Genomic DNA, 26,766 nt, shown 5'->3' with positions numbered 1-26,766 from the left:
AGGGCAAAAAGCGATGACAAATAAGGCATTGTACTAAAGAAAAATGACGTATGTATGCGTTTTCCATATTAAATCAAAGAAAGTGTCCTCGGGGCTGGGCTTAATTTGGCCAAGAAAGGACATGATTACTGTCAGTTATGTTGCTGTCCACAGAGCGATGTAACGTATCAAATATCTTAGTTCTTGGCAGTAAATCTCAAATGTGCATAACAATGTACACTGTATATTTTTCGGACATTTAATAGGTAGGTAGTTGAGCTATGAAAATCAAAAATCATAATTCTTTAATTACATTAAGAGCAGGTATATAATAATGACATTGTTGAAAAAAGTCTAAAACCATTCTAAAACCGAAACAGTATGTGCAAAAATTGTCCTTTTTTGTAACAATTAATAAAGATGCAAAAAAGCAGAAAGCATCTAATCGATTTGATAAAATATCTAATTTAATAGAAATTATATAACAAGCATTTATCTCAATTGGAAAAATAATGAAATTATCACGAAGCTAGGATCATTTATAAAGAAAAGTGTGAAGTTAAAATATCGGTCAATGTGAGTTATCTCTCTTTCTATTAGTCCCCAAATAACATTCTATAATCACCCTAAGAAAATGCTACAAGCTGATAAAAGTTTTCGGCGATACTCGACCTTCATAACTTTTATATCGTCATTCGATTTCAATAATTTCCATCCATTGTTTTCTGTTAAAGTTACACATTATTTATTTGGTGCAAAGCCAGCTATTCATAAAATGGCATAGATGTATCACATTAAAAGTTTCATGATCAATGCTATTATGTAACATTTTTCTTATCTTCCCTAAATCTAAAACACACATAAATTTCATATTAAAATCCATGTACATGTAACAGCCTAACCCGTTTAATCATTTTTAAACATTTTGACATGATAATAGTACTTTCAAGAATTTAGAAACCCTTATCCTCGCTATTTAGCACCGGTAAGAGTTAAACAAAAATTGATAAAAATCTGAATTAAGAAACATCCGCATATGTTTTTATACGGCAGTTATCATGGAACCTTCTATGTGCCCCATTCGTACCATTGTGTTTAAAGCAGTCTGCGCCAGATATGTTTCTTCGAAAGGATCTAATTAATTTCTTTGATGCTAACTTTATTTTACGTGTTTGTTCGTTTTTATTCTTAGCAATGCAATCTTCACATTGCATGAATGTTATAAATAGTATCTCTTAAAATCTTGTTCAACAGTCAAAAGAAGGTCAAACTTAGACCAATAAAAATGTTGCATTCAGCCAAATATCTTGTCTGTGAGAATATGCAATACAATAAACATGTATACATGTATTTTGAACGGCTAATATTAATGATAATAATCCTGATTGTTTCGTTGAAGATACAAAAAATATAACGTTTTTATATGACTACTCTTTTACATCTAAACTAGAGCCAAGGATTTCTTTCTCACAAAAATGTTTGATTAAAACATCATTTGTTTTCATTAACAAGAAAGAGTGCAAATATATATCGGCGCTTAATTTGTCACTGTTTTCAGGAATAATATCATATGATATAATAATACAAATACAAATCTGTCTAAATCATTTCAGAAATTCAAGCATACAAAGTTATATCTGATCGTATAGTAGTTAAAGCTGTGTAGCAATATCTGAAATTTTAGCAATTAATTTCTTTACGACATCACATCTAACAATAACAGATGAATGTTTTATAGAAATGTAACTAAATACATCTCAAGATGAATGAAAAATCTTCCCTATAATACATTGCACTCATTTTATCCATATAGATCGAACCAATAAAACAATCAATATATTCATCACTAATACGTTAAACATATTTTATTTTGTAAAAATTATTTGGTAATATATGTAATGACATCAGACTAAGCGACAAAGAATATAATAGTCACAGAAGAATGACGAAGGGAAGGACATTTTTGGTTATCAATAATCCGATACACTTCTTATTGTATTGCGCGAATTAAAGTACCTTAAAATGTATTCCTTATATATTGAATTATTTAATATATTATTATATATTATACATTCGTATAAGATTGAAATCTGTGGAGGATTATAAACATTAATAAAGAACTAAGAAACTCAAAAAATGTACGGCATCTGCAGGGATTGTTCTTTCTTTTCCATAATATATTTTTTTCCGAAATTGACTTTTGTGTTGCATTTTTTTTTTGTACATAAAAGGTATAACCCGTTTTTTTTATTCCTAACTGCATTACGTTTTTCATTCAAGATATTTCTGCTATCGAAACTTTCATTTTTTCTTCATAATACTGACAAAATGACATTTATATGACAACCCTTTTTACATTAAAATATATTTCCTGTTTTACAAAATATTTAGATGGACTTATCAGCTTTATTCAAAGTCATATTCAAGAATTATCAATACAAATCCTTCTCAATCATTATAAAAATATTACTCTGTAAACTACATCTAAAAATACAAATGCATAACGTTACTTAATAGAGTAAACTATATGTATTTCACACTTTTAAATCTGGCATTCTTCCATATCAAAACTAAATAAGAGATCATATGAATCCTAAAAGCGATGCATTTGAAAATGTTGCGGGCTGGATTTGATTGAGCCTGTTCAAACTACCGGCCACGCACCGACTTAAGCAAAATTTAACATTTAAACATGAAATGGTAAACATTTCAATTTAGAAATATCCACATATGTTATCATGCGGCGTTTATTACGCAACCATAAATGAGACACTTCTGTGCCATTCTTTGAAAAGCGGCGTATGGTCCCCAAGTAATAGAAAGCACGCTGTGTGTCCTAAACAATGGGTGGAAAATGGAATTTTGAAAGGAGATTAGAGGTTATGAAGCCTACATATCACAGATAAAACGTCCAATGGCAAAGTTAAAAAGCTGGCAACATATCCTAAGGGTGATTGAATATTTTACAAGTAGGGATATTGGAACCACCCAACTAAAAATGCCAAACTGTTAAAACTATAAATACCACAGACATAATAATAATGTCGTGCTAAACGAAAAACAAGAGTTTTGTCTAACAAACCTGTTTTACAAACCTTTACATGATTATACTTTTGATTATACAATGTAGATGTCTGTTGAAATCATGATAAAATGACTTGCGTGTTTCATTTTTTGTTTATCAAAACTATAACCAAGTTTTTTCTTTCTAATTATTTAATGATTTGTATTAAAGATATTAATGCTGTCAAAACTTTTCTTTCTTTCATTAAAATTCTGTAAAATTAACCATTTTATTTGACGATTTTTGACATCGAAACTGTAGTCAAGATTTCCTTTCTAACAAAAAAAAATGCTTTGATGTACACACACACACACAATGTTTTTATTCTATAATTTAGATATAAATTTGTTTCCATAACAAGAACGAATGCAAACTGCAATGTTTACTTTGGCGCCTAATTTGTCACACTCAGTTCAGCAATAATATCATATGATAACAAGAAAAGCAAAGCGTCTAAGCAAAAATGCAGCAAATGAAGATAGGAGATAAGAATATTAAATATTTTGTTTTTTCACAGAAACTTGAAATTCTATTAATATTTACGATAATATCCAAAATATAAAGGTCTTTAATATCCAAAATATACCCCCCCCCCTCCCATATGGAAAAACTTTATTTATACTATATAGGGGGTATTTTGGGATATTATTATTAATATTGGTTATTTGATAGAATTTCAAGTTCATGTGGTTCATGGTTACAAAGTAGTAATCAAAATGAACAAAGTGTGTTAATTGATTTATTGGGAGGTCAATCTACTGTTTTAATGAAATACTTCAAAATCCTCGTCTGAACCACCAGTGTGTTTACATTCCTATCAATAAACCCATAACAACTCATGTTAAAATTTCAAACGAAAGTTTCTGCTGTTAAAATGTCACAATATTCGGTAAATCAACATTCCACTCAAACTACCATAAAATCGATTGCCTTCAAACAAAATATAGAACAGCAAAAATCCGGAAAACCAGGGTCGATTTTAGCTAAAGATACTTGAACAGCGAATAGGTGTTATAATATACTACTGATAGACCTAACGCAAAATAAAAAAGAAGAGCATGAAAAGTTTTCGAAACAAAGGTCTATATACATGTAAATATTCACGGTAAAATATCATAAGTGCAATCAGGGCCGTAAAAAAACAAAACCGGAAAGAACCTCCAGAAAAGACAATTTTCAAATTATAAAACAATGATATAACAATTCGTAAAAATTGCATTCTTTAAGATTGCAATTAATTGTTTTAATATGTTTGCAATTCATTTCCTGCAAAATTCTCCAGTTCGTTATTTATTACCATATCTCGACACGAATAACCGTTTCTATTAATTAAACCTACTTCTTTAAATAGATTTTCGGACGTTCATAATGTTCAGGTCATCATTCTTTTTACAAGTACAGCTAAAACATACATAATAACCCACTGTGTACTACAAAATGAATAATAAAAAAACCGAAGATCGTGATTAATTGACGGATAAGATAATTTCATTTGAATATGTTTGCATTGCAACATTCTCCAGTTCGCTATTCATTGTACATATCGCAAAATTTCTTTTTTCATAATCAAACGCTTTCATACCAATCGGAATAATCGTCTATTATGACCGACAAAAAAGCCCGAGAAGTTGCAATTGCCCTTTCACAAAATCTGATTTCATTTCATAAAGGGCATCGCACTTCGGTGCGGACGCCAATGATAACAATATAAATCTGTCTAAATCATTGAAGAAATTAAAGCATGCAGAGTGATATCTAATCGCATAGTTGTTAAAGATGTGTAGCAATATAAAACTTTTAGCAATTATTCTCTTTTCTAACTTTTAATGTACAGCATGAATTAACGTCTCTTAAAATACCTTTCTAAATAATTTTAATTATACCATATATTATTATATCAAATACATTCGTGTAAGCCTCGAACATTTCGAAGATATTAAACTTTATTAACGACATAAGAAACTCAACACTGTACGGCAGCTGCTGGAATAGTTCTTCCTTTTCCTGATAATGATATTTTATCCAAAAGGACACTTGTATTTCATTCTTTTTTGTACATTTCCGTTTTTCTTATTGTTTTATATTCTGAATTCAAGATGTTTACACTGTCAAAACGTTTCCCATTTTTTTCTTCAAAAACTGTCAAAAAGTATTATTTATATATGGCAGTATACTTATACACTTATCTATTAAACTTATTTTTGTATTGCGCGCATAAACTGTTTCAAAATAAATACTTGCACAAGGCCTGATAAAATTGTGGGTAATTAAGATAAGTTTTAAGGTTTTTTTTTTTTTTTTTTTTTTTTTTTTTTTTTTTTTTTTTTTTTTTTTTTTTTTTTTTTTTTTTAAAGTATATTCTGAATTCAAATGTTTATACTGTAAGTTTCCTTGTTTTTTTCAAAACTGTCAGAAAATAAATTATGCAGCAATTTTAACTTATTTTTGTATTGCGTTGTAAACTGTTTAAAATAAATACTCACAATGTCTGATCAAATTGTTGATGATTAACAGTAATAACACTTAAGATACACAACAATATACGGCATCTGTTGGAATTCTTTTTGATATATTTTTTTTCTAAAGATTTTGTTTTTTGTTGTCAATCAAATATAACCTTTTTTTTTATTTAATGTTAAGTAAAACTTATGCTGTCGAAACGTTTCTATTTGTTTCCTATACTGTCAAATAACATTTGTTGACATTCAGTTGCATGAAACTAATTTTATTTTAAACAAAATATTTTGATTACAATATGCATGTACACAATAATTTGCATAATAACTTAATTTTATATTAAAATAATATATTCACAAAGCAAAAAGAGCGCAAAATTATATCTTGTAGTTATTTTAGTACAGCTTAATTTTAGCTCCAGCGTTACATAATCATGTTCAAGAATTATAATACAAATTCTTCTAATTCAAAATTATTTTTGAATTTCAAGCATGCAGGATAATTCAGATAGAAAAGATAGGTCAAAGTGTTTACAATTACAGCAGTTGCACTCATTTAACAAATATTTCATGTTTTAAAAATATAAAACTCTTAACTTCTTAAAATATGTGTATAATCTTTCTTCGAAAACTGTCAAACAAGGCATTATATATGGTAGCACTGTAACACTTATTTTTATGATTGCGTGAATTCACTGTTCTCAAAGATATACTAACACAAGGCCTAATAAAAATCGGAGATGAAAAGCAGTATTAGCGACTTTAGGAATATAACAATTTATGGCATCTATTGAAACTTTTCAATCATTTTTTAAAGATAATTTTGTTTGTCCCAAAAAGGATTTTCGTGTTTTATGTTTTGTACATCAAAGCTAAAGCCTATTGGATTTTTTTATATTTTTCATGTTTGAATTTAAGATTTTTATCCTTAAACGTTTTTTTTTTCTTTATAATACTGTCAAAATGAGCATTTGACATGACAGCTCTTTTACATGTATATAAATATAATATCTCGATAAACATATGCACTATAATTTGCAATTAGTTTTATATTGCAATAATGTATTAAGAAAACCAAGGAAGCGTGCAAATTATATTTTGGAGCTATCTTAGTTTCAGCTTCAACATCACATAATCAAGGTTGTTACATAGTTGTTATACCATTGTTATATTTTTTTCTAACAAACTTGTTTTTACGAACCTTTATATAATAATACTTTGATGATGTTTATGTTATATGAAAGCATTCATTTTTCAGTTTGTCTTTTATGGAGAAAAAAGTATACTTACTGTTTTTCTTCTTCTTGTTCTTTCTCATTTAGTCTGAAAAAGAAATAGATTAATTAATCAAAATGAACGACAAATGATATGCTATTGTTAATCGTTAGCTATCATGAGTGATAACTTCTTTTTATGATAAGAACTTTGATTGTAGAGGCATTTAGTGAAACATAATTTCATATTATATATATGGATCAAAATATGCCTTTATGAAATTTAAAAAAAACCATTCAAGCTTATTCTTCAATCGTTAGCAAAGTCTTGATGGTCATATTGGCGCTTGATAGCTCACGAAGGACTCATTGCTATAAAAGGCATAACATCAGAACATTTAAGAACATTTATTTTTAAACAATAACCATTAACTTGACTAATAGTTGTCGAACTTTTTTCATGTTACTTAGAAACACATATTATAAGCTCTTTGAATTATTTTAACAGGATGAATACGTTATCAAAATATTTTCAAAATATTTGATGTTCAAGTCAATCAAGCTGTGAAATAAGGGTGGGGACAGTTCATATATTAAGAGCTGAATGTATGCACAATTATTCTTGAACTGTTTTCCTTTATCTATCGATATCTTTGTAATTTAGACCGTTTTCCAATTTTTGATACGTGTTATTAATATGCAACATCTAGATATGTAAACGATTGTTATAATAAGTTAATATATTATGATAAAATTGGTCATAAAAATAAGTTTCAATTAGCAAGCGCCTCTGCCGGGCGGTAGCAGCACCCGATACTTTTCCTCACTTTTTCAAAGAGCAAACGGTTTTAACAAATTTAGAAAAAATATTTTTATGTAAAATTTATGGATTTATTGATTTATTTATAGCGCTGTAGGTATGGCAGCGTGCTCGGTTACTCTCAGTGCTTGGTATTTAAAAAAGGGCATACTAATGTAAAAAAGCTCGATACGGTGACTTACTGTACACAGGTTTAAATTACAATGGTGAACAAGTGTGCAAAGTGTCATGGCTTGATGTCAATGTAATTTGAAAATATGTTGAACAGTACACAAACTTTGGCATAATTCTGTCAAAATGTTTGATACAGTGACCTTCTCCTTTGTACACATTGTGGGTATAATTGTGAGAAAAAGTTTCAAATCCAGATGTCTGTGGCATTGGAAAATATTTGAGCTGGTACGAAAACTTTAACATAAATTCTAAGTCAAAGGGGCAATTATTCTGTCAAAATGCTTCATAGAATTACATTCGCCTGTGTACAGATTGGAGGCATGTTGGTGAACAAGTGTGCTGTAAACAGGTTGTATGTATGTTTTAACAATATTACGTTCTTTTAGTTACCATTCGTGTTTTGAGTTCTTATTCGCTCTTTTAAAAGATTGAGCCAAATTATTGGAAAAGTAAAGCAAGGTGAAGAAATGTCGATTTCCGTCATATTCAATGACAGATTTGATCAGACACATTAAAAATATTTATGAATTTTATAATAAAACAAAAAATTATGTACTTTTTATCTGGTGAAATGAAAGGTTAATATTAACCTCGCTCAAGATAGTTTTCTCAGTACATATCACAACATATCCTGCTTAAAATGTCCATACGCGTATAATGTGTGTGGGCCAGTGTCCTAACAACTAACTAAAGGTTGGCCTTTTGTCTCCATATAATAATTTGTTCAGTAAAAGATGATGAAAAATGTTTCAGTGTCATCTAAATAGCAAACTAAATGAACCTATAAAACATCTAAGAACAATAATTTAGGTGCATAATAAATGCAATATAGATAAATTTACTCACCACTACAATGAGACAAGAGATGGTTACTTCTTTAGTAATTTCAAAAGGAATGCTAAACTGTTTATTGTAACAAGTATTTGATATTTAAAAGAACTATCAAATTAACTCACTCTTTCCTCAATTCATACAGTCTGAAACAAAAATGTAAATATCAATTATAGACATTTTTACTTGTTCAACAAAGCAATATAATAAGATATTAGAGGGTAATAAGTGTGAAGACTACATCTGATTCGGCAATATCATTTAAGATATTACATGAAAACTGTATTGGTGAACGTTATAAGAAATTGCTATTTCAATAGTTCTTAAACAAAACATAATGATAAACAATATCTTCGAAATACAGACATAAAATACAGCACAATGAACTGTTTAACACAATCAAATATTAACAAATATTTACTAAATACATACATAGCAATGTTGGTACAGATGATGACAGTTATTATTGCGATGGAATCACGTGTTTAATTTATGTTTGAATAGGATCAACTTATTGACTTACGTTTTGTTCTCAAGTTTATGAATTCTGAAATACAAAAAGTTTTAATCATTATCAAATGTAAAGTATGCTACACGCAACTGTCCATCCAAGTAATCTGTGATAGTTTGTTCTGACATTTTGTTGTATGAAAATCTTTCAATGTAGGCCGTAAGACAAACAATATGACAAATACACGAAAAACAAATTTCTATGACAATCCTAAATTGAAATGATTTACTTATATTCTATAAAAACTGCAGAGACGGGTTACTAGACCAAAGTCTCGTTCAATCCAATCAGTGTATTCTTAGAAAGTTTTGTTGACTAAATTTGATAAACCAACTTCATATCGAAGCATCAACATTTTCAGCTATATCTCCAAAGAACAACGTAATGAATCAATGAATCCAAGGTAAGAGATTATATAGAGGATATTTGTTTAGTTCAGTGTAAGATCGGAATATATTTCACCGAGTGAGCACCAAAAGGTATATTTCACGAGTGGCTGCGCCACTCGTGAAATATGAACTTTTGGTGTTCACAAGGTGAAATATATTTCGATCTTACACTAAACTAAATAAATTTTCTTTTTATTACATGCAAAGAAACGTTTTAAAAAGAAATTAAACCTAATACTGAATGAAAGCGCGCCAAATATTAATACAACGTGACGTCATTTACGACGTCACGTCATTAAGTTGGTACCCAATACTGTGCACGCTGGTATTTCACTGAAACAACGTAAGGGGCTTAAATTCAAAACAGTGAAATTATCAAAGTGGTAATTTCACTGTTTCAAACAGTGAAATTACCAGTTTTATATCACTGATATATTTCTATAAACCACCGAAAGGCATCCAATAAATTGACGTTTATAACTTTAGCAAACCGAACTTGCATGATTAACAATGTTGCCGTTTTTTGGTTGCACATATTTAGCGTTTGCAAATGCAGTATCTTATTTACTTACTTCTGTTGCTCTTTTTGTAGTCTGAAACAAAAAAAAATACCACAATCATTATTCAAAAGATAAAAAAGAAGAATATAAATTACGAGGATAAACTTAACGGATGTTTTAATGCGATTTCTTAAGGTGACATTAAGCACATCAATGAGTAGACGTTGACTGTTCAGGTTTTTTTGGCTTGCAGCCACGGCTGCAAGCCATTTCATCTGGAAAACTTGTTCCGGTTAGGTGGTTTCCTGCTTACATCTGTTGGTGCATGATTGAACGGGAAACCAGCTGCAATCGTGCCAATCGCAACTTTTCGGCCTTTTCCGTCAGTCTTCGGATTAATGATAATAGCCGATGTAGTTCCGATTGCAATCGTGACAATTCGGGCGATTCCGTCATACTGCGGAGTTATATTACGGAAATCTAAGCTATTTTAGTTACTTCGGTAATCCCAGTTTGTGTATATAAATAGGATTTCTATTTTTACTTGATTTATCGGTTTAAACCGTAATAAATTATAAACGAAATTGTTCCGTTTCATTTGTTTTTCAAGACGCAAAAGTTAGTTTCTTTTATAATTTTTTTTTGTCTGTATTAGTTTTATACAATAGAGAATGGTGACTGTAGTATTATTCCGTCTTCAAAGGGTGGTCACGCATGATCGAGTTATATTTAGATCTACTGAACGCAATTCAACTTCTTGGTGAGGTAATCTAAAAATAGACCATGCATATCATTAACCTTGCCACGTGCTAATCTTTGTATCATAGTTGATACATGCTTATTAATTGGTATCACGTATTAACGAAGTATTTTAGTGCATTTACTTGTCTATAAAGCAAAGGAATGATTTCGCTGCGACAAAGGGGAAATGAGATGTGCACACTTGTTTTCCTTCAGTATCACGTTAATATTTTTACGATTGATCATTTTCTTTATTAGTTTTATACAATAGAGAATTGATCTAAATCGTTTTGACAAAAAAATATTCGGTTTTCCAAAAAAAAAAAAAACTAAATAAACCCTTTATGATATACAAATACCGTAATTCAAAAAAAAAAATGTAATAATAAATTGAAACCCCCCAAAAAAAGAACAATTTTAAAAGGTTGGGATGAAGGCACAACTGTGCAAGCCTTTCCTTTTAAAAGGAAACTTTATTTCAGTTCAATTTTATACTTTGTCATATTTGTTTTAAATTTTTAATATATGTGACCTGAATCATCAATAACTACATGATCTACAAACATATCTAAATATCTTTCTAAATGAATCGGTTATGTTTTATTTGTAAAAAAAGAGTGGGCAGTCTCTTAACCTTTTTGGAAGTATATAATATAGTAATATTTAATCCTTATCAGTTTTCGGTCCAAGACAATTATATTAATTAATATTTTGAAATCAACAATAACTTTATATCATCTTGACAGTGAAAAATAAGCTTAACGCATGACATGCAACTTTTCCCCTTTTCTTACTAACCCATTATATTCAGTATATTTTAAACAGTGCACTATTTTCAATGATTTATATAGAAAAATACTGAACAGTTTTTGTTTTGTTTTGTTTTTCGTTTCTCTTTTTGTTATGCACCTTTTATATACTAGTGTACAGTAAACTTCACTTATAGCGAACACGGTTATAGCGAACTTCCGGTTATAGGGAACAATTTATTTTGGCTCGAATTTTGCCCTTCTTTATTTAATATAAAAAATATGGTTATAGCGAACACGGTTATAAGGAATTATCGCTTATAAGGAACTCATTTCTTAGTCCCAATCTAGTTAAAAGTACAGAAAATGACACTTTTATAACAACTCCAAAATATTGGCTATCCGTAAATAGACTTTCGTTTTCATTGGCTGGGATTAAAACTCGACCGAATGTACCGTTTATCGTTGTATGTACTTCAATACATCTATTAAAATGAATTTGTATAGTTTTCTATTTAGGATATTTTTAGCATGAGCTCTTTTCACCAAGATAAAACGGTTATTTATTTCTTTTCGTCAATAGTTGTGCTCGAGTAAAATAATTATAATAATTTATAATCTGTTTTCAACATAATCACGCATGCTTGCAATCTGCAATGTACGCTTGATTAAAATGAAAAGAAATCTTTATCTTCCATAAGTAAAAGTCCCCCTTAAATTATAAAAGAAGATATTCAAAATCTTGTTTATTCTCAATCATGGAAAGAAAACGAAAAGAGTTTAGAAACAAAATATTATATTTTATGAGAAATTGACATAGGGAGTAAATCTAAAACTGGAATAGCAATTATTTAAATTCCAAAAATGGAGGACGATGGTAAACAATCAGTACGTTATATGTAAATCTGTTCGCTATAAAAACTCCTGATACAGGGAACTAATTCGCTATATGCTTACAAGGAACTTCGGATATAAGGAACAGATTTTGAATGTCCCAGTGAGTTCGTTATAAGCGGAGTTTACTGTAGTTTTTTTCACAGATATTTCAATGGGACAGGGTTAACTTCCATTCCCGGCAGGAAATTAATAATAATAATAATAAAAATAATAATAATAATAATAATAAAACGACGATAAATGAAATTTATTCTCTTATAAAGAACTTCTAAAATAACAAGGTACATCCGCTGAATGATTAATTTCCGCCAAAAAGCCTTTAAAACTTGAATTGATATAGGAAAAACTCAAAATATATATAACAGTTTGTTTTTTGTTTTTATATTACCTTGTATATTTCAGTGAAGTTTTTTTTTTCTCAGAGAATGAAATGGGACACGGGTAACGATCATTCCCAGCAGGAAATTATTAATAATAATAATTATTATTATTATCATAATAATAATAATATAAATAATAATAATAATGATAATAATAATAATAATAATAATAAAATTAATTATAATACCAATAATAATGATAATAATAAAGATAATAAACAAAAATGATTAATAAAAATTCATTCTCTTATAAAGAACTGCTAAAATAACAAGGTACATCCTCTGAATGAATTATTTCCGCTTGAGAAGCCCCTTAAAACTTGAATAAACATAACTTTCTCTACAGGGTATCAGATTACAATCCGTCTCTCACATTAGATGTGGATTGTGTATGTTGTTTTATTCTTTTTTTATTCGTTTCATTTTTATTGACAGTAAACACAACTGCCATTTTATTTTACTTTTATTTTATCTAAGGTATCAATTTGAAACAATAGTAAAAAGTCTCAAGAAAGAGAGAAATGCACATAGTATTTTTGCTGATTTCTGTTACAAAAATTATGAATTTGCGATAAAACAGGTATAATATATGAAAATCGTTCGTTACGGGGTTATAACACATACCGGGCGACATCTCGGGATGTTTCTGCAAAAAATTGTCTCGGCATAATGGCCTCGCCATTTTAGCGGATACATCGTTCGCTGTTGCCCCAGCCATTGTTATATCATCGCAACTAACTCGTTTCATGTACTAAAACTTTTACATATTGTCACCCAAGGAACATGTATCTACTTTAACATGCTATCTGATGCCACAAATAGACAAACAAGTTTTTGGTTTGAAATATATCTTTTGTGTGCAAAAGGAAATCTAACAACTTTGAAAAAATACCAAATACTTTTTTAAAAATTTGGTCAAAATCATTTTTATAACAGCATTATCAGTTCGAATAATCTATGTTTATAACTGATCTCCTTGTATATTAGTTTTCATTAAAACAAAAAAAGTGTTGAAAATATACACATGTACAGGAGAATGAATATCGATGAATTGACTCAGCACGTTAATCAAATTAGTTTAATTGCTGTTATAACAATATACATGATCATGTCCTTTGAAATAATTGAAAAATATGTGAACAAAATATTTGTCTTGCTCTGAATTAGTGTGTCCGATAAAATGATATCAAAAGTCATGTTTAATCTTACTCTTTTTAAACTATATTTATTACTCATATACGAATTAAAACTAATCTAATGTACTTACTCCTCTTGTACTCTACGTAGTCTGAAACAGATTAATGTTAAAAATTATTTTATGTTTTATCAAATGAAAAAGAAAATATATGTGCAATTATCACATTGAATTTACATATTTAAATAAAAAAATATTCATTTTGACCGTGGATATATGTGAAATTCAAGTATTGAGTTTATATAACTGCACACTAGAGGACATATGGCGACTTTGCAGCTTTACTGGGGCGCGAAATTTCGTGCAATACCTCATTTTCCCACGGGCACCTAGTAGTACCACCGACGTTTTGTAAGCTAGCTGCATAGCGTTCTCACATCCTCAACATGCCAAAACTACTAAGTAGTACTTCACTTTTAAAAAAATGGGTCAAAGACAGAAAAGGCCGGGTTGCATTTCTATACCAAATATCATGATGCTGTAATGTTACGAAAAAATTTACCTCTGACCATAAATGTGGAAAATTTAACTAAGTCAGTTAACAGTAAGTAAATGTGCAACAGACTTGAAATCAAATCCTACTGTATGGGACCACATGTCAATGCTGTATGCCAAATATCAAGAGTCTGTGATAAGAAGTTGCTAAGAAAACTTCCTACCATTGACCATAAATGTCAAAAATCTATCTAACTCAGTAAACAGGAAGTGGTGAGCGACATACCTGAAATCGAATCCCACGTAATGGGACCACATATCTATGCTGTATGCCAAATATCAAGAGACTGTGATAAGTCGTTACTAAGAAAACTGTTACGAAAATTTCCTACCAATGACCATTAATGTCGAAAATTTAACTAAGTTGGTAAACAGAAAGTGGATAAGCAACATATCTGAAATCAAATTCCACAGTATGGGACTATGTGTCAATGCTGTATGCCAAATATCAATAGGCTGTGATAAGTAGTTGCTGCGAAAACTGTTACGAAAAGTTTTACCCCGCCCGCCATCCGCCGAAGAAACGCCCACCCGCCCGTCCGCCCCCCGACATTCACCATACTGTAACTCGGTTTTACACCTCTGCAACCCGGCCAAAAGGCCTACCCAATAACAATTCTGTGAAATTTTAATCAAAATCTATCAGGTGTTTGAGAAAAATAGTCGGTTTTTTTTCAATCTATTTTTCCGCATTTTATCTACAGATGCTATTAACTTGAATCATGCGGTAAATTTTGTAAAAACAGAAACCGTCAAAATATAAGTTATGTTAAGTCTAATCATTAATTGCAACATTATTTAGGAAAAGATGTTATTAAACTTGAGTTAAAGGGTAAACAACAGACGACGGACATAAGTTCATCATTTTCCTTGAGCAAGTTTCTTTGCTCTGGCGAGCTTATGAGTTAAAACTAAACTATGGTGCTACAATAACAACGTGCATGATCATGTATGGTGATGAAATAGTGTGTAAAGTTGTGAACGCGTAAATGCAATTTTATGAATTGTTGCTTATTGATCTAATTGCACACAAAACAAATTTATAAATATTACGTGTACTTTCAAAAATAATCATTATCTTAACCATGTATATACATTTTTATAAGACATTGTTTGAAGATTGTTAAATTTCATTGCTTTTAATAAACTTCAATTATGTTTAACTTGCAAATTTAAATTCAAAGTCAATTAATCAATTTATCCAACCGACAATGTGTAACATATATTTTGTCATGTGAACATTCTGTAATATCTTAAAGCAGCAGAATCAAATATACTTACTCTTCTTGTTCTTTTTTAAGTTGGCTGAAACAAAATTATATTTAATCATATGAAAAAGAAAAGTATCTTTTTAGTGATGCGACTTAGTCAGTATAAGACGAGAATAAAAATCAATAAGGCAAAGGCAACGTTTACAGGACGCACACAATGAAACAAAGATCATAAGACTTTATCTAACCTATGTAAATATGTGCTTGCAAGAACTTATAGAAGTTTCAATCGGTACAGAAAGCAGCTTTATAAAGTTCAAAGCTCAAACTTAACAAGCAAATATGATTGGAATATTTCGGAATTAACTCAAACGTCACCATTATTAAGCCATGTATTACAATTTAAAGATATATCTCATAACGAAATTTTAGGCTTGTGGTCAAGAATATTTATTATTCACCTACAAGTTTAATAAACAATAAATCTATCAATAAATGTATAGAACATTAGTTTCTGTGCTACTCTTGTCAAATTACCTCAAAAATGGTATCTAGTATACTTACATATCATTTGTGTGGAAACTGAAACAAATAGATTATATTGACCATAAGTAATGATAATAATAATAATAATAAATTCAACTATCGTTATAATGAGGTTGTTTATACTTAACAAATATGGCCTAGACCTTCTTTTGACTAAAGCTATTTTAATAAATCAATATTCATTTTTTGTAATGTCGTACATCTGATAAGCAATTTAACACATTTCTATAGTGTAACACATATTTATTTCAATCTTAAAGCAATTTCTACTATACTTACTCTTCTGTCACTTTATTTAGTCTGAAACAAAAACATACATGATTATCATTATTCATCATATGGTTAATATAACTTTATCATCAGTAAATTTGAGAACTATGAATAACTGTCCTGTGTTTTTGTTTGTTTATTCTTAATTTATTTGTGTTAAAAATACGTATAAACTCTAAAATAATGTGATGTAACATATATTGCATATCTGAATACATTGTATATCTGAACCATAACCAGGAGACTATAACGATCTGAGATAAGACAAGGTCATAGATATTTAATTCAAAAGTTAGTATTCAGTTAGGCATTCATTGGGTTGGGTTAAAAAGCGACAACATCCCAAAAAAAAACCCCATAAAACTATAGATCATGTCTGTTTACGCCAAACTTAAAATCTTTGTTCTAATCCATATACTTTCAAAAAGAAGATTTAATATACATTTATGTAGCCCAATGATCATCTGGGAGTGGCAATTTGATGAAAATTTCATGAAAAATATATCGAAAAAGTCAATGTAATAACAAACTGAAGAACATTGATTGTCTGATCCTAAAAACTAAGAAACACGGGGATTAAGGCCAGTTGTGACTGCTATGCCTTGATTAAAATAATCCTCAAGATGATCATTTGTATCAAACAAGCTCTTGACATTATAGTTTTGGAGCAGAAGATTTTTAAACAGATGTGTGCTATATTAATATATGACAACTAGGTTACCAATTATTTCCAGGGTCTATTTTAGGGACCAGTTACAAGACTTATACAATTTGTGTAAGAGGTTTCATATGGCAATGGTGCATACAAAATATCTAAGCGCTATCTTGTTGTTATTTTGCACAAGAAGATTTCTATAATATTTCTAACTTAAGTCTACATACATTTAGTGACCCTGGGGCGGGTCAATTTAAACAATTAGCTAATGATTAATGATACAATCATACAAGACTACAACTTGATGTTATATTCCAAATATCTAAACTCTGAATGAGAAGACGTTTTAAGACATTTACAAGTTAAGTGTAATTATACAACAACCAGTGGAGACATTTAAGGTATTCATATAAAGGAGAGCATATTTTGATATATTTATTATGATATAATCCACTATCTGGCACTTTATTGGTGGAGACGCACCAATACAGTGGATGGCAGTATGCGATTCTTCAGTCTAACCGTTGAAGGAAAGGCTCATTTGTCCATCCGTGCATTATTTTAGGCACGAACGAACACCTAAGTAGAACCAACGTGCAAGAGAATGTCTGATGATGACAACTTTGGTGAGATATAAATGTGCATTTACAGTTTCAGATTTGCTTCAATGTTTACTCATCTAACACAAAACAGATTATATTATATATAACCACGTAAAATATTTCTTTGTGTTTTTTATTAGCAAATTAAAAAGATAAACAAATCAATATACATCATCGACAATCCGTAATATGTGATGTGTATACCCCAGTAATTGAACGTCATTAGTATTATTATCTTATGAACTTACTCTTCTTGATCTTTTTTGCGGAGTCTAAAACAAATGAATCATGATAATTATTATACTTTATATCGAAAGCAAAATAACAATAAAGAACTAAGTATTATTTCTTTTAAATGGTAAAAAGTCGTCATTCATGTTTATTGCAAAGCACTTGTTTTTACTTCTAAGTAATCAATGATAAAAAACAAGCAAATGAACCCACAGGTTAATGAAAAAGGAAATGATGATAGGTTATAACCTAGCCACTCACCCACGGATAACCCGAAGTGTTAAAGTAACTAAAAAGTTAATTTTTCTCTTTACGAACTAAAACAATAAACCAATAAATATATCGTTTAAAAGTGCATTTCATCCTTTTGTAATAGGCATATAACAGTGTCTTTATAAGCAGTATCTGATATACTTAGGGTTAGGAACTATTTAGGTTTTCTTTTGTTCTAATCCGTTTCCATTTTATGTAACAATTCTATACATATATGATGTAAAATAAGTAAAACATTGAAATAAATATTTATATACTTACTCGTCGTTTGCACGTAGTCTGAAACAAAACAATAATGATAAAAAATATTCATCAAAAGAAAAGGAAATTAAAACTTTCGGTTTAGGTAAATATATTTACACAATTTACAGTCTTGTTTATAAACATGAGCACCGAATAGGTTAGACAATTTACGCCGAAATGCACGTTTTTTAAATAATCAAAATTGAAAGTCAAAAGAAAATATAGAGGAGATCAAATTATTACATTTGTCCGGAACATGTTTTATTTCAGTTAAACATAATAAGATCTATATTGATACATGCAAAAGAATCATGCTCTTGTCACACGAATACTTAGAGATACATTTAACTATGCTACAGTCTTTTTTTCTTTTCTGACCCTAGACATGTCACCAGTCTTGCCCTTGATTACACCAACAATTTTTAATGATAAAATTTCAAAGAAACATACAAATAACATTATACCAGAAATTCAAGAAAAACAAGATAGTATGCCTAAAAATACAAATATTTTTATTACCTCCCTTTGAATTTATAACATCAATACTCACACAAACATCAATCTTATGTTGTTTTATGTACAAAACTGATAAAACCAAACTATGAAAGACATCAGTTGGAACATAAAGGCTACATTAGCAAAAATATAAGATCTTGTCATCATTCACCTTGGTTTTTACTCAAGTGACCACTTTCCCGTTCAAAGTTATAGTACTACCCAAAATATTTCACTCCAAAATACGAAAACATCAGTCAATAAATAAAGGCTGTATTAGCAAAAGTAAAACAAAATACATTTTAAGACCGTTTACCTCCCTCACTCTATTAGAAGTTAGATGACAACCCAATGTATGTTTCTCCAAAATTCGAAAGACGTCAGTCAATAATAATCAAATATTGGTATTATATGTTCTGTCCAGATTTTGTTCAAATAAGAACAAAGGAGAAACTTTTATCTGACAGAATTAATAAACATAGTATGAATATGCAAACATTTGTGCAAATGACTATAAGATAAACTTTTATCGTTCAAAGGAACAAATTGTTTTATGTTGGACGAACCACGTGCTCACATTGGTCAAATAACGTAAATGATCATATGAATATTTCATGTAAAAATTAAGCAATACCTGCTTTCATAGTCCAGTTTTATATTTTCTTTCTCGGTTTTCAGACGTTTGTTGTTTTGTTCTTCCTTAAAAGATATATAAAGTTTCTTCATAAATAATTAAAGCAATGAACTTGTATTGCCAAACTAATTAGGTATATATTTATTAAATGACATTCTAGATAATATGTGAGGTTTGTAAAATTTCTATTATTCGGCATACGCGGCATACGAACACTTCAGGTCTGTATTAAAAATATTAATGCTTTTAAATTAAAGTATCTAATTTTCATGAAATTATATTTCTTATTGTCAATTAAAAGACATATACTTGTTCAAAGTTATGTAGACTTGGATGTTATTTTTTTACATGGATTATCCATGACTTTGTGGGACAACCCTCGTATATGGCAAATAAAGATAAATGACACCTTTAAGATATTGGCAACCCTTCGAAAACAAAAACAAACAACAACAAAAATAGACACATCGGTACGATTTTATTTCATCGAAAATAGCTTAAAGTATTTTATATACAGGGACTTTGAAATCTTGACTAAAGTTGAATTATAAACCTATGTGTGCATGTTTGTTTGTTTGTTGTTTTTTGTGTGTGTTTTGGTGTTTTTTAAGAATTATGTTAACACTTTGCCGCATAATCTACAAATTATACTTCACAGCACAGACTCAAATAAAGTATAAACACTTACAGGCCCGATCAGCCATGTAACCAGGATAACGGATTGATTAATGTATTCAAACAAATGTCCGTTAGTTTACCTCATCAACAATAAAGAGATAAAACTAACCTTTTGTACACGTGTCTGTAACTCAGTTACATTTTTCTTAAGGCCTTCAGCTATTGCATTCGTCCTATCTAGAACGTCCTTCAGATCCTCTTTTTCACGGCGTATCATATCGAGTTCTTTCTCCATCTTTTTCTTTACCGACTTGACTGGAACAAATGACATAATTATCGAATTCATTAATGACATTTTTATACGTGTCTTTGATAATCAAAGCACTAAAAGAAGTGTTATAGGTAAGCCCTTACATTTTTATTATTTTTCCATGATGCATGAACGATAATTATGTAATTGCATTGGAATAAATAGTTTTCAAACATGACAGTCTTTTCATTTCAACTGAAGTAATCGACTGAATGAACAGTGGCAAAATACAATTTTTATGTGTAAAATGACGCCCTTATTTGTGGTTACTTATTTATCTTACTTTGTGTTATCTGGTCTGGCTCTCCAGTTAGCAAACGCCCTAAACATTTGATATCTTCTTTCAGTTCTTCGACATCTAAAGTTGGCTCGTATCTCGCTGGTTTTTTCGTTCCATTTTCTGAAAGTTCCATCATGTCACTTGACATCTTTCCCATTGCTGCTTGCGTGCATTTCATGAAAATAAACGCTTCGCACATTTGTTGACCTTTTCCTAAAATATTTAGTCTCGCTTTCCGATTTTTCAGATCTGTTTGCATAGCACTGGCTTTTTTCAACAACGTTTTAAAATCTTTGTCATCTGAGGTCTGCTTTCTGACAATTTCGGTTTTAATGTTATCGTAAAGACTTTCGAAGAATGTGACAATTTGATCTTTTTGTCGCTCAAGGTCCTTACCGGCTGTTTCGTTCATTTTATCAGACGCTTGAAAATTTTGAACTATCTTGTCATACAATTCTTGCTGCTCTACATGCATTACATCTATCATTTTCGCAAATTCTTGTATTTCTACAGATGTATCAGATTTCTTCACTTCGTCCGGGATATACCTGACACCATCACATGATCGATGGTCTATCGTCATGCAAACGTTACATCCGATCTTATCACAGGCCTTACAAATATATTTTATAACTTCATCCGCGTGAACTTGACACTTTGATGTACAGACATATTTCGATACAGTATGTTTTGGATCCAAAGGCATGCTGTTTTTATCTTGTAGAACATGGTGCTCAAATTGTTTAAAACGCTTGTGATGATTAAAACACTGTCCGCATAAGTATTCAGAACAGTCAACACAAAACCCTTCTGCTATTGTTTTTTGTTTAGCTTTTTCACAAGGCTCACAGAAGATTTCACAGACATCGTCAGAACCATCCATTGTATTAACGGTATCACACAATAAACACTGTCGACCAGTCTATCTTTAAACAAACAAAATATACGATTTATCTTATGAATTTGACATACAATAACAGAGTACCGTTTTTCATTTGTATACAATCATTTGAATCAATACTTCCTTAACAACCTACTTTCGGTTTTGATCAGGGGCATGTATAAAACACGGAAAACTTTTTTGTATAAAAACAGAAGGAAGGCACGGAGTTTAAATTCTGAATCATAATATTAAATAAAAGGTTGATTAATGAACTGTCATTTGTCTGCAAAATAATAAAACGATCACTTTTAATTGGGAGACAAACTTGATAAACATTCGCATATACTTTTTCTGAAATAATCATGATTTCTAAAGGAAGATTTTCTTGGGACTGTGAACAAAACGTAACAGCAATTATAAAGAACTCCGTAACTGTTTTTTTTCACATCTTATGCCGAGGTATAAACACATATCTGCAGTCGCAACCTGTTAAATATACCGATAAATAGTGTAATGTATTGATCATTCTGTTGTGAACGGTAGTGCCGCCTTAATATTGTGTGCACAAGAGACCATAATTTTCCAACATCCGGGTCAATTTATACTTTAAATGAAAAAGAGCATGACTTCAAAGATGTCGGGTGAATTGTAACGGTTAAGATAAATATCTTTACTTTAAAATAAAATTTTTATCTGCTAGCTTTTGAAATGTGTAAACTGTTAAACAAGATAGAATTATACTGTGCACCTACAATAAATGTGCACTACAGCGATTTAAATGACGTCACTCTTATTGCCTATACACATGTAAACACGGAAATGCTTTTTATCGTGTGTTATTGTTTATCGTTAGAATTCAGAGGAAAGTTTATATGATGGAGGAGTAAGAAGTAAGTGTCTTTAATGTAGATCTATAATTTATGAAAAACAACAACAAAAACATATCATGCAGTGCATCGAATTGATAAATATTTACTGTTAGTAATTTAACTCTGACGTTTACAGTACTGTAGAATCTACAGTACTTTAAGTATGCTTTGAAATACAGAAGAATAAATAAATCGGCAACAAACATCGGTGTCTTTATATAGAGTAAATTTACGTTGGTTTGATCTTAATTAGATCTAGGTCTATTGTAGGAGTTTACCAATTGCAGGCAGATCTAAATTTATGTTGATGTAAGAATAATCATATCAGTCGCAAGTTAAATTAATACTCTTTATCATAATTCATTAAGAATATTTTTCTATAATTCATTTAGAATATGTAAGCAATAAAATAATATATGTCCAAAATATGCTACGTTATCATGGAATAAAAAAAGATTTTTAGATTTAAATATTGTGTTTTATTGATTAATTAGCACGCTTAAGTATTGCTCAGAGAATAGCTCAGTGGATAATGCAGTGGCCTCACATTCAAACAGGTGGAGTTCGTATCCTGGCTGATACCAAATTTTTTGTATTCATTTTTTTGTCATTTATGGGATCTGAAATCCCTCTACTCGGATTATTTTGGGAAAACACCTATCAACTCACAAAACAGATTTTTCGAGAGATACTGACTATGATCATTCAGACGTGGAAAAATGTGACACTAGCAACGACGACACTGCGGGACCACGTACATCTCGCACAAAAAGTAATAATAGGAAAATAACAATAATGTAACTATACACTTATAAATAATTCAAACAAATATCTGCCATGCTAGAATTTTTTCCAAGATTAAATACACTAAAGAATTGAAAAGAACGCATGTGATTTCTATTCGGACGAAATCATGATTCCTATGACCATGAAACTTCAAAATGTTTTACTTAGGATATCCTTTTTTGTAATTTTATTGGAACATGATCGATAAATGAGTGCATAAGGCGTAGTGTTGTCACACGTGACTCGGAGGAAAAGTATGTCCATCTTACGTTTATCCTGGTATTTTTATTTTGTAGCAAAATATTTACAATGATATAAGGGACAGTATGTTTAATATATACTCTAAACTACCATCTCACACAATCAGATATACATCAGTACTAGGGATATACTACTAAAATACTACAACCACTACTTGTCAACTCATATAGTATCGGTACAAATACCAGTACTGGTCCACCAGTATGCTTGGTTTGAAAGCAAATAAAAACCAGTGCTTTAACATTTTAGGGATTTTACTATCATTTTACCAAGTCTGTACACAGTTAAAATATCAGTCTTTTAACTTGGTCTTACCATTTTCTATAAAGTTAAAGACTTTATTTGAGTATTGATTGTGTAATGAATTACTTATTGGACTATATTTTAACAATCATGCGTTATATTTTAGGGCAAAATAAACAGTTACACTGGTGGTTACGTTATTTATTATTTTATGCGGGGCGATAAGACAGGGCATAAGGAAAAGTTCGAGTACCGTATGCAAGTACCAGGTACTGATTCAAGAAATCTTCATTACTAGATTTTACTTACTTCTATTTATTAGGCAATCTGAACTAATTTTGACACTCTTATCTGTTTTCCCAAAGACAAGAGATATGTATCATGAACACTGTAGTATTGTTAAAAAAGCACTTCAAATCGCAGCATGTAGTTTAGGCTTTTCAATTTTACAACATGATTTAAATTTTCTTTTAAGGACATACGCGGTGTTTAGATTGTGCGGGACTTGCACATCTTAAGATTAAATTCCGGTGTCCGGTGGCATGATTTAGAAACACTTCAACAGCTGGCCCATGTTACAGAGTTACATCTACAACCAACAGCCTGTATGTTAGTTACCCCAAGTTGCCATGGCGACAATGGAAACCCGTTCTAGAGGGATTTTTCAAACCAATTATTGGTATAAGGTAACCTATGTTTATCATATTTAAATGAAAATGTTGAAACTCAGAACTCAAGACTCAGAAAATATCTTAAACATGAAAATTTAAGGGTTATTTTTTTTAATCGTTTACAAGTAGCTTTATTTTCTTCTTTGATTTACTTTAACTTTATATCATGAAGAAAATGTAGATACTGTATAAATGGTCCTTAAAGAGTAATAAGCTATATCTGTTAAAATACTTTATAAAATTAAGAAAAAACATAAGGAAATGGTTCTGTTATCACATATTAATAGAAATTGTTGTTACATAGAATGTCTCCACATGTATATTGTTCGTGATCAGCATAAAATGTTCCGGAACAAAATATTATGCAGAGGGAATTAGCAACATATATCCAGCTAATACATTTTAATGTGAGATAAATTCTGTAACATTTTTTCTGGTTTAATTAGGTTTATATGTACGAATGGTCTTAATTTACAAAAACACAAATTTACACACTTACATTTACAGTTTATAAATTCAGTCATGTGACCAAGTTTACTGTCATGCTCTAAAAATTGTCCAAGCTCTTCCGTTCTTTTAACTCAACGAGTTGTAAATGTGCTCTGAATAATGTTTTTTTTTTATTCATTAAAGCATATTAGGAAATCAGTTTGCGGCATTTTTCATTACGGATATTTATCATTTTTTTCTATTGATAGAAATTCCTGCACTTCCGGTTCCAGTCGAATACACCGGGTGTGGTTATGGCCAAAATAACACCTGAATGCGAGGAATATTAGATTCAAGTCTTGAAAAAACACGGATTCCGGTTCAGTTCATGTGTTCGTCCAAGCGTTATTACGCCCGTGGGAATGTCACCAGTGTCGCGAAGTGTGCGTGTGTTCGGCAGTCAAGACAGTTAATCATGTTATCAGTCATTAAGGTGCACTGTTATACCAGCTAAGTGCTGATTTGAAGTATCCAGAACTGTTGTTTGTTGTTAAAAAATACAGCCATTGTTTCTGTCTTAAAGAAAAATAGAACTTTTTATTTAACTGTCTATGTTTTTTTATAAGCATTAACGCGTTAAACGTAGACTTATATACTGTTGCTAATTTATTTTCTGTTGGTATATACTTAAAAATTTGTCTGATTTCAATCTATGCGACCCGGGCGTACTAAAACCCACCAACACACCTGTGCCTTCTGATCGTAGTCTGCAATATTTGCTTTTCAAGCAGTATATAGTGTAAAGATGATGAATAATTTTGTCCAAATTAATGGTATATAGTTTCGTAATGATTGAAAAAAAACAACAATTATTTGCGCCATGTATGACTCGCCAATGGGTGTTGTTATAACGTTGCTAAGCAAAGCTTAAATTCGCAAAAAGCGGGAAGTCTATAGTTTACATAACCTAATTAATTACCTTTTTATAGCTTAAACACACTAATTGAGTGAAGTTAAGATTTAGATATAATTGCCGTTTTAATTTTCCAATTAACGTTAAACGTCAATTCAATTTTTCGACGTCATTTGTTAACAAAATGATCAAATATATAACGTTCTTTAAATTGGTATATCTCAATAACTAACCCTTCGATTTGAAAACGGTTTTCACCGTCATATTCAAAAAGAAATTCTCTACAATAATAAGTAAAAAACCAAATTTCGAAAAAAAAATGTCATTAAGACCGGTTTTCTCGCGTCGTGCCTCAAATATAAAAGCACAACACTTTTTTTCTAGATGTTTCTAACAGCTTTTCAAGAAAAATATTAAATAAAATATGACAAATGCCTTTTTGAAACTTTTGCGTTCGATTAGGATTCTCTTCTTTCTAAGCTGTTCTAGTCATTATATTCTCTTCTCGAACTGGGCATAAGACGATTGAAACGAACTTTCGACTAATTTACAGTTGCAAAATTCTCCGTGTTAGTGTACAGTATCTACTAAATCTTTGTTTTATTATAAATTTCTATTCAAATCAAATTCCATTTTGATTAAAATCAAATAATGTAAGTAATATTGTTTAAATTAAAGATGACAATTAATGGGGAAAAACATTGCGGGTAAAAGTGAACTAACATAAAACTATTGAGGACGAATAAAATGTTCTGTTTGCGGTTAGCATGGTTAGTAGTAGCTTATCCTGTGCAAGTTAAAAACAAGTTTGACCTCGGCCGAGTATCTTTTTTAAATTAGTCTGAAGGTCTTGAATGTGTTGTTTGTATTTTTATGATCATCCATAAACTGCTTCAGATGCTCTTATTTACTTCTGAATCAGAATAATGTCTGAACAAATCGAAAACT

The 26,766-nt window shown here is 30.2% G+C and overlaps 1 protein-coding gene across 1 annotated transcript; it reads right to left on the bottom strand.

Annotated features, from left to right (window-relative positions):
* Positions 1-20,749: 20,749 nt before the first annotated feature.
* On the bottom strand, positions 20,750-21,646 carry LOC132713915 (transcription intermediary factor 1-alpha-like). The gene has a single exon (XM_060696622.1). The coding sequence runs from the start codon at positions 21,644-21,646 to the stop codon at positions 20,750-20,752; it is 897 nt and encodes a 298-aa protein (XP_060552605.1).
* Positions 21,647-26,766: the final 5,120 nt, after the last annotated feature.

The sequence above is a fragment of the Ruditapes philippinarum genome, unplaced genomic scaffold, assembly GCF_026571515.1.
Source record: "Ruditapes philippinarum isolate M1 unplaced genomic scaffold, ASM2657151v2 ctg3680_1_1_1_1, whole genome shotgun sequence".
Lineage (NCBI taxonomy): Eukaryota > Metazoa > Mollusca > Bivalvia > Venerida > Veneridae > Ruditapes > Ruditapes philippinarum.
Note: the sequence above shows the minus strand (reverse complement) of the source record. Positions and strands in the feature narration are given on the sequence as shown.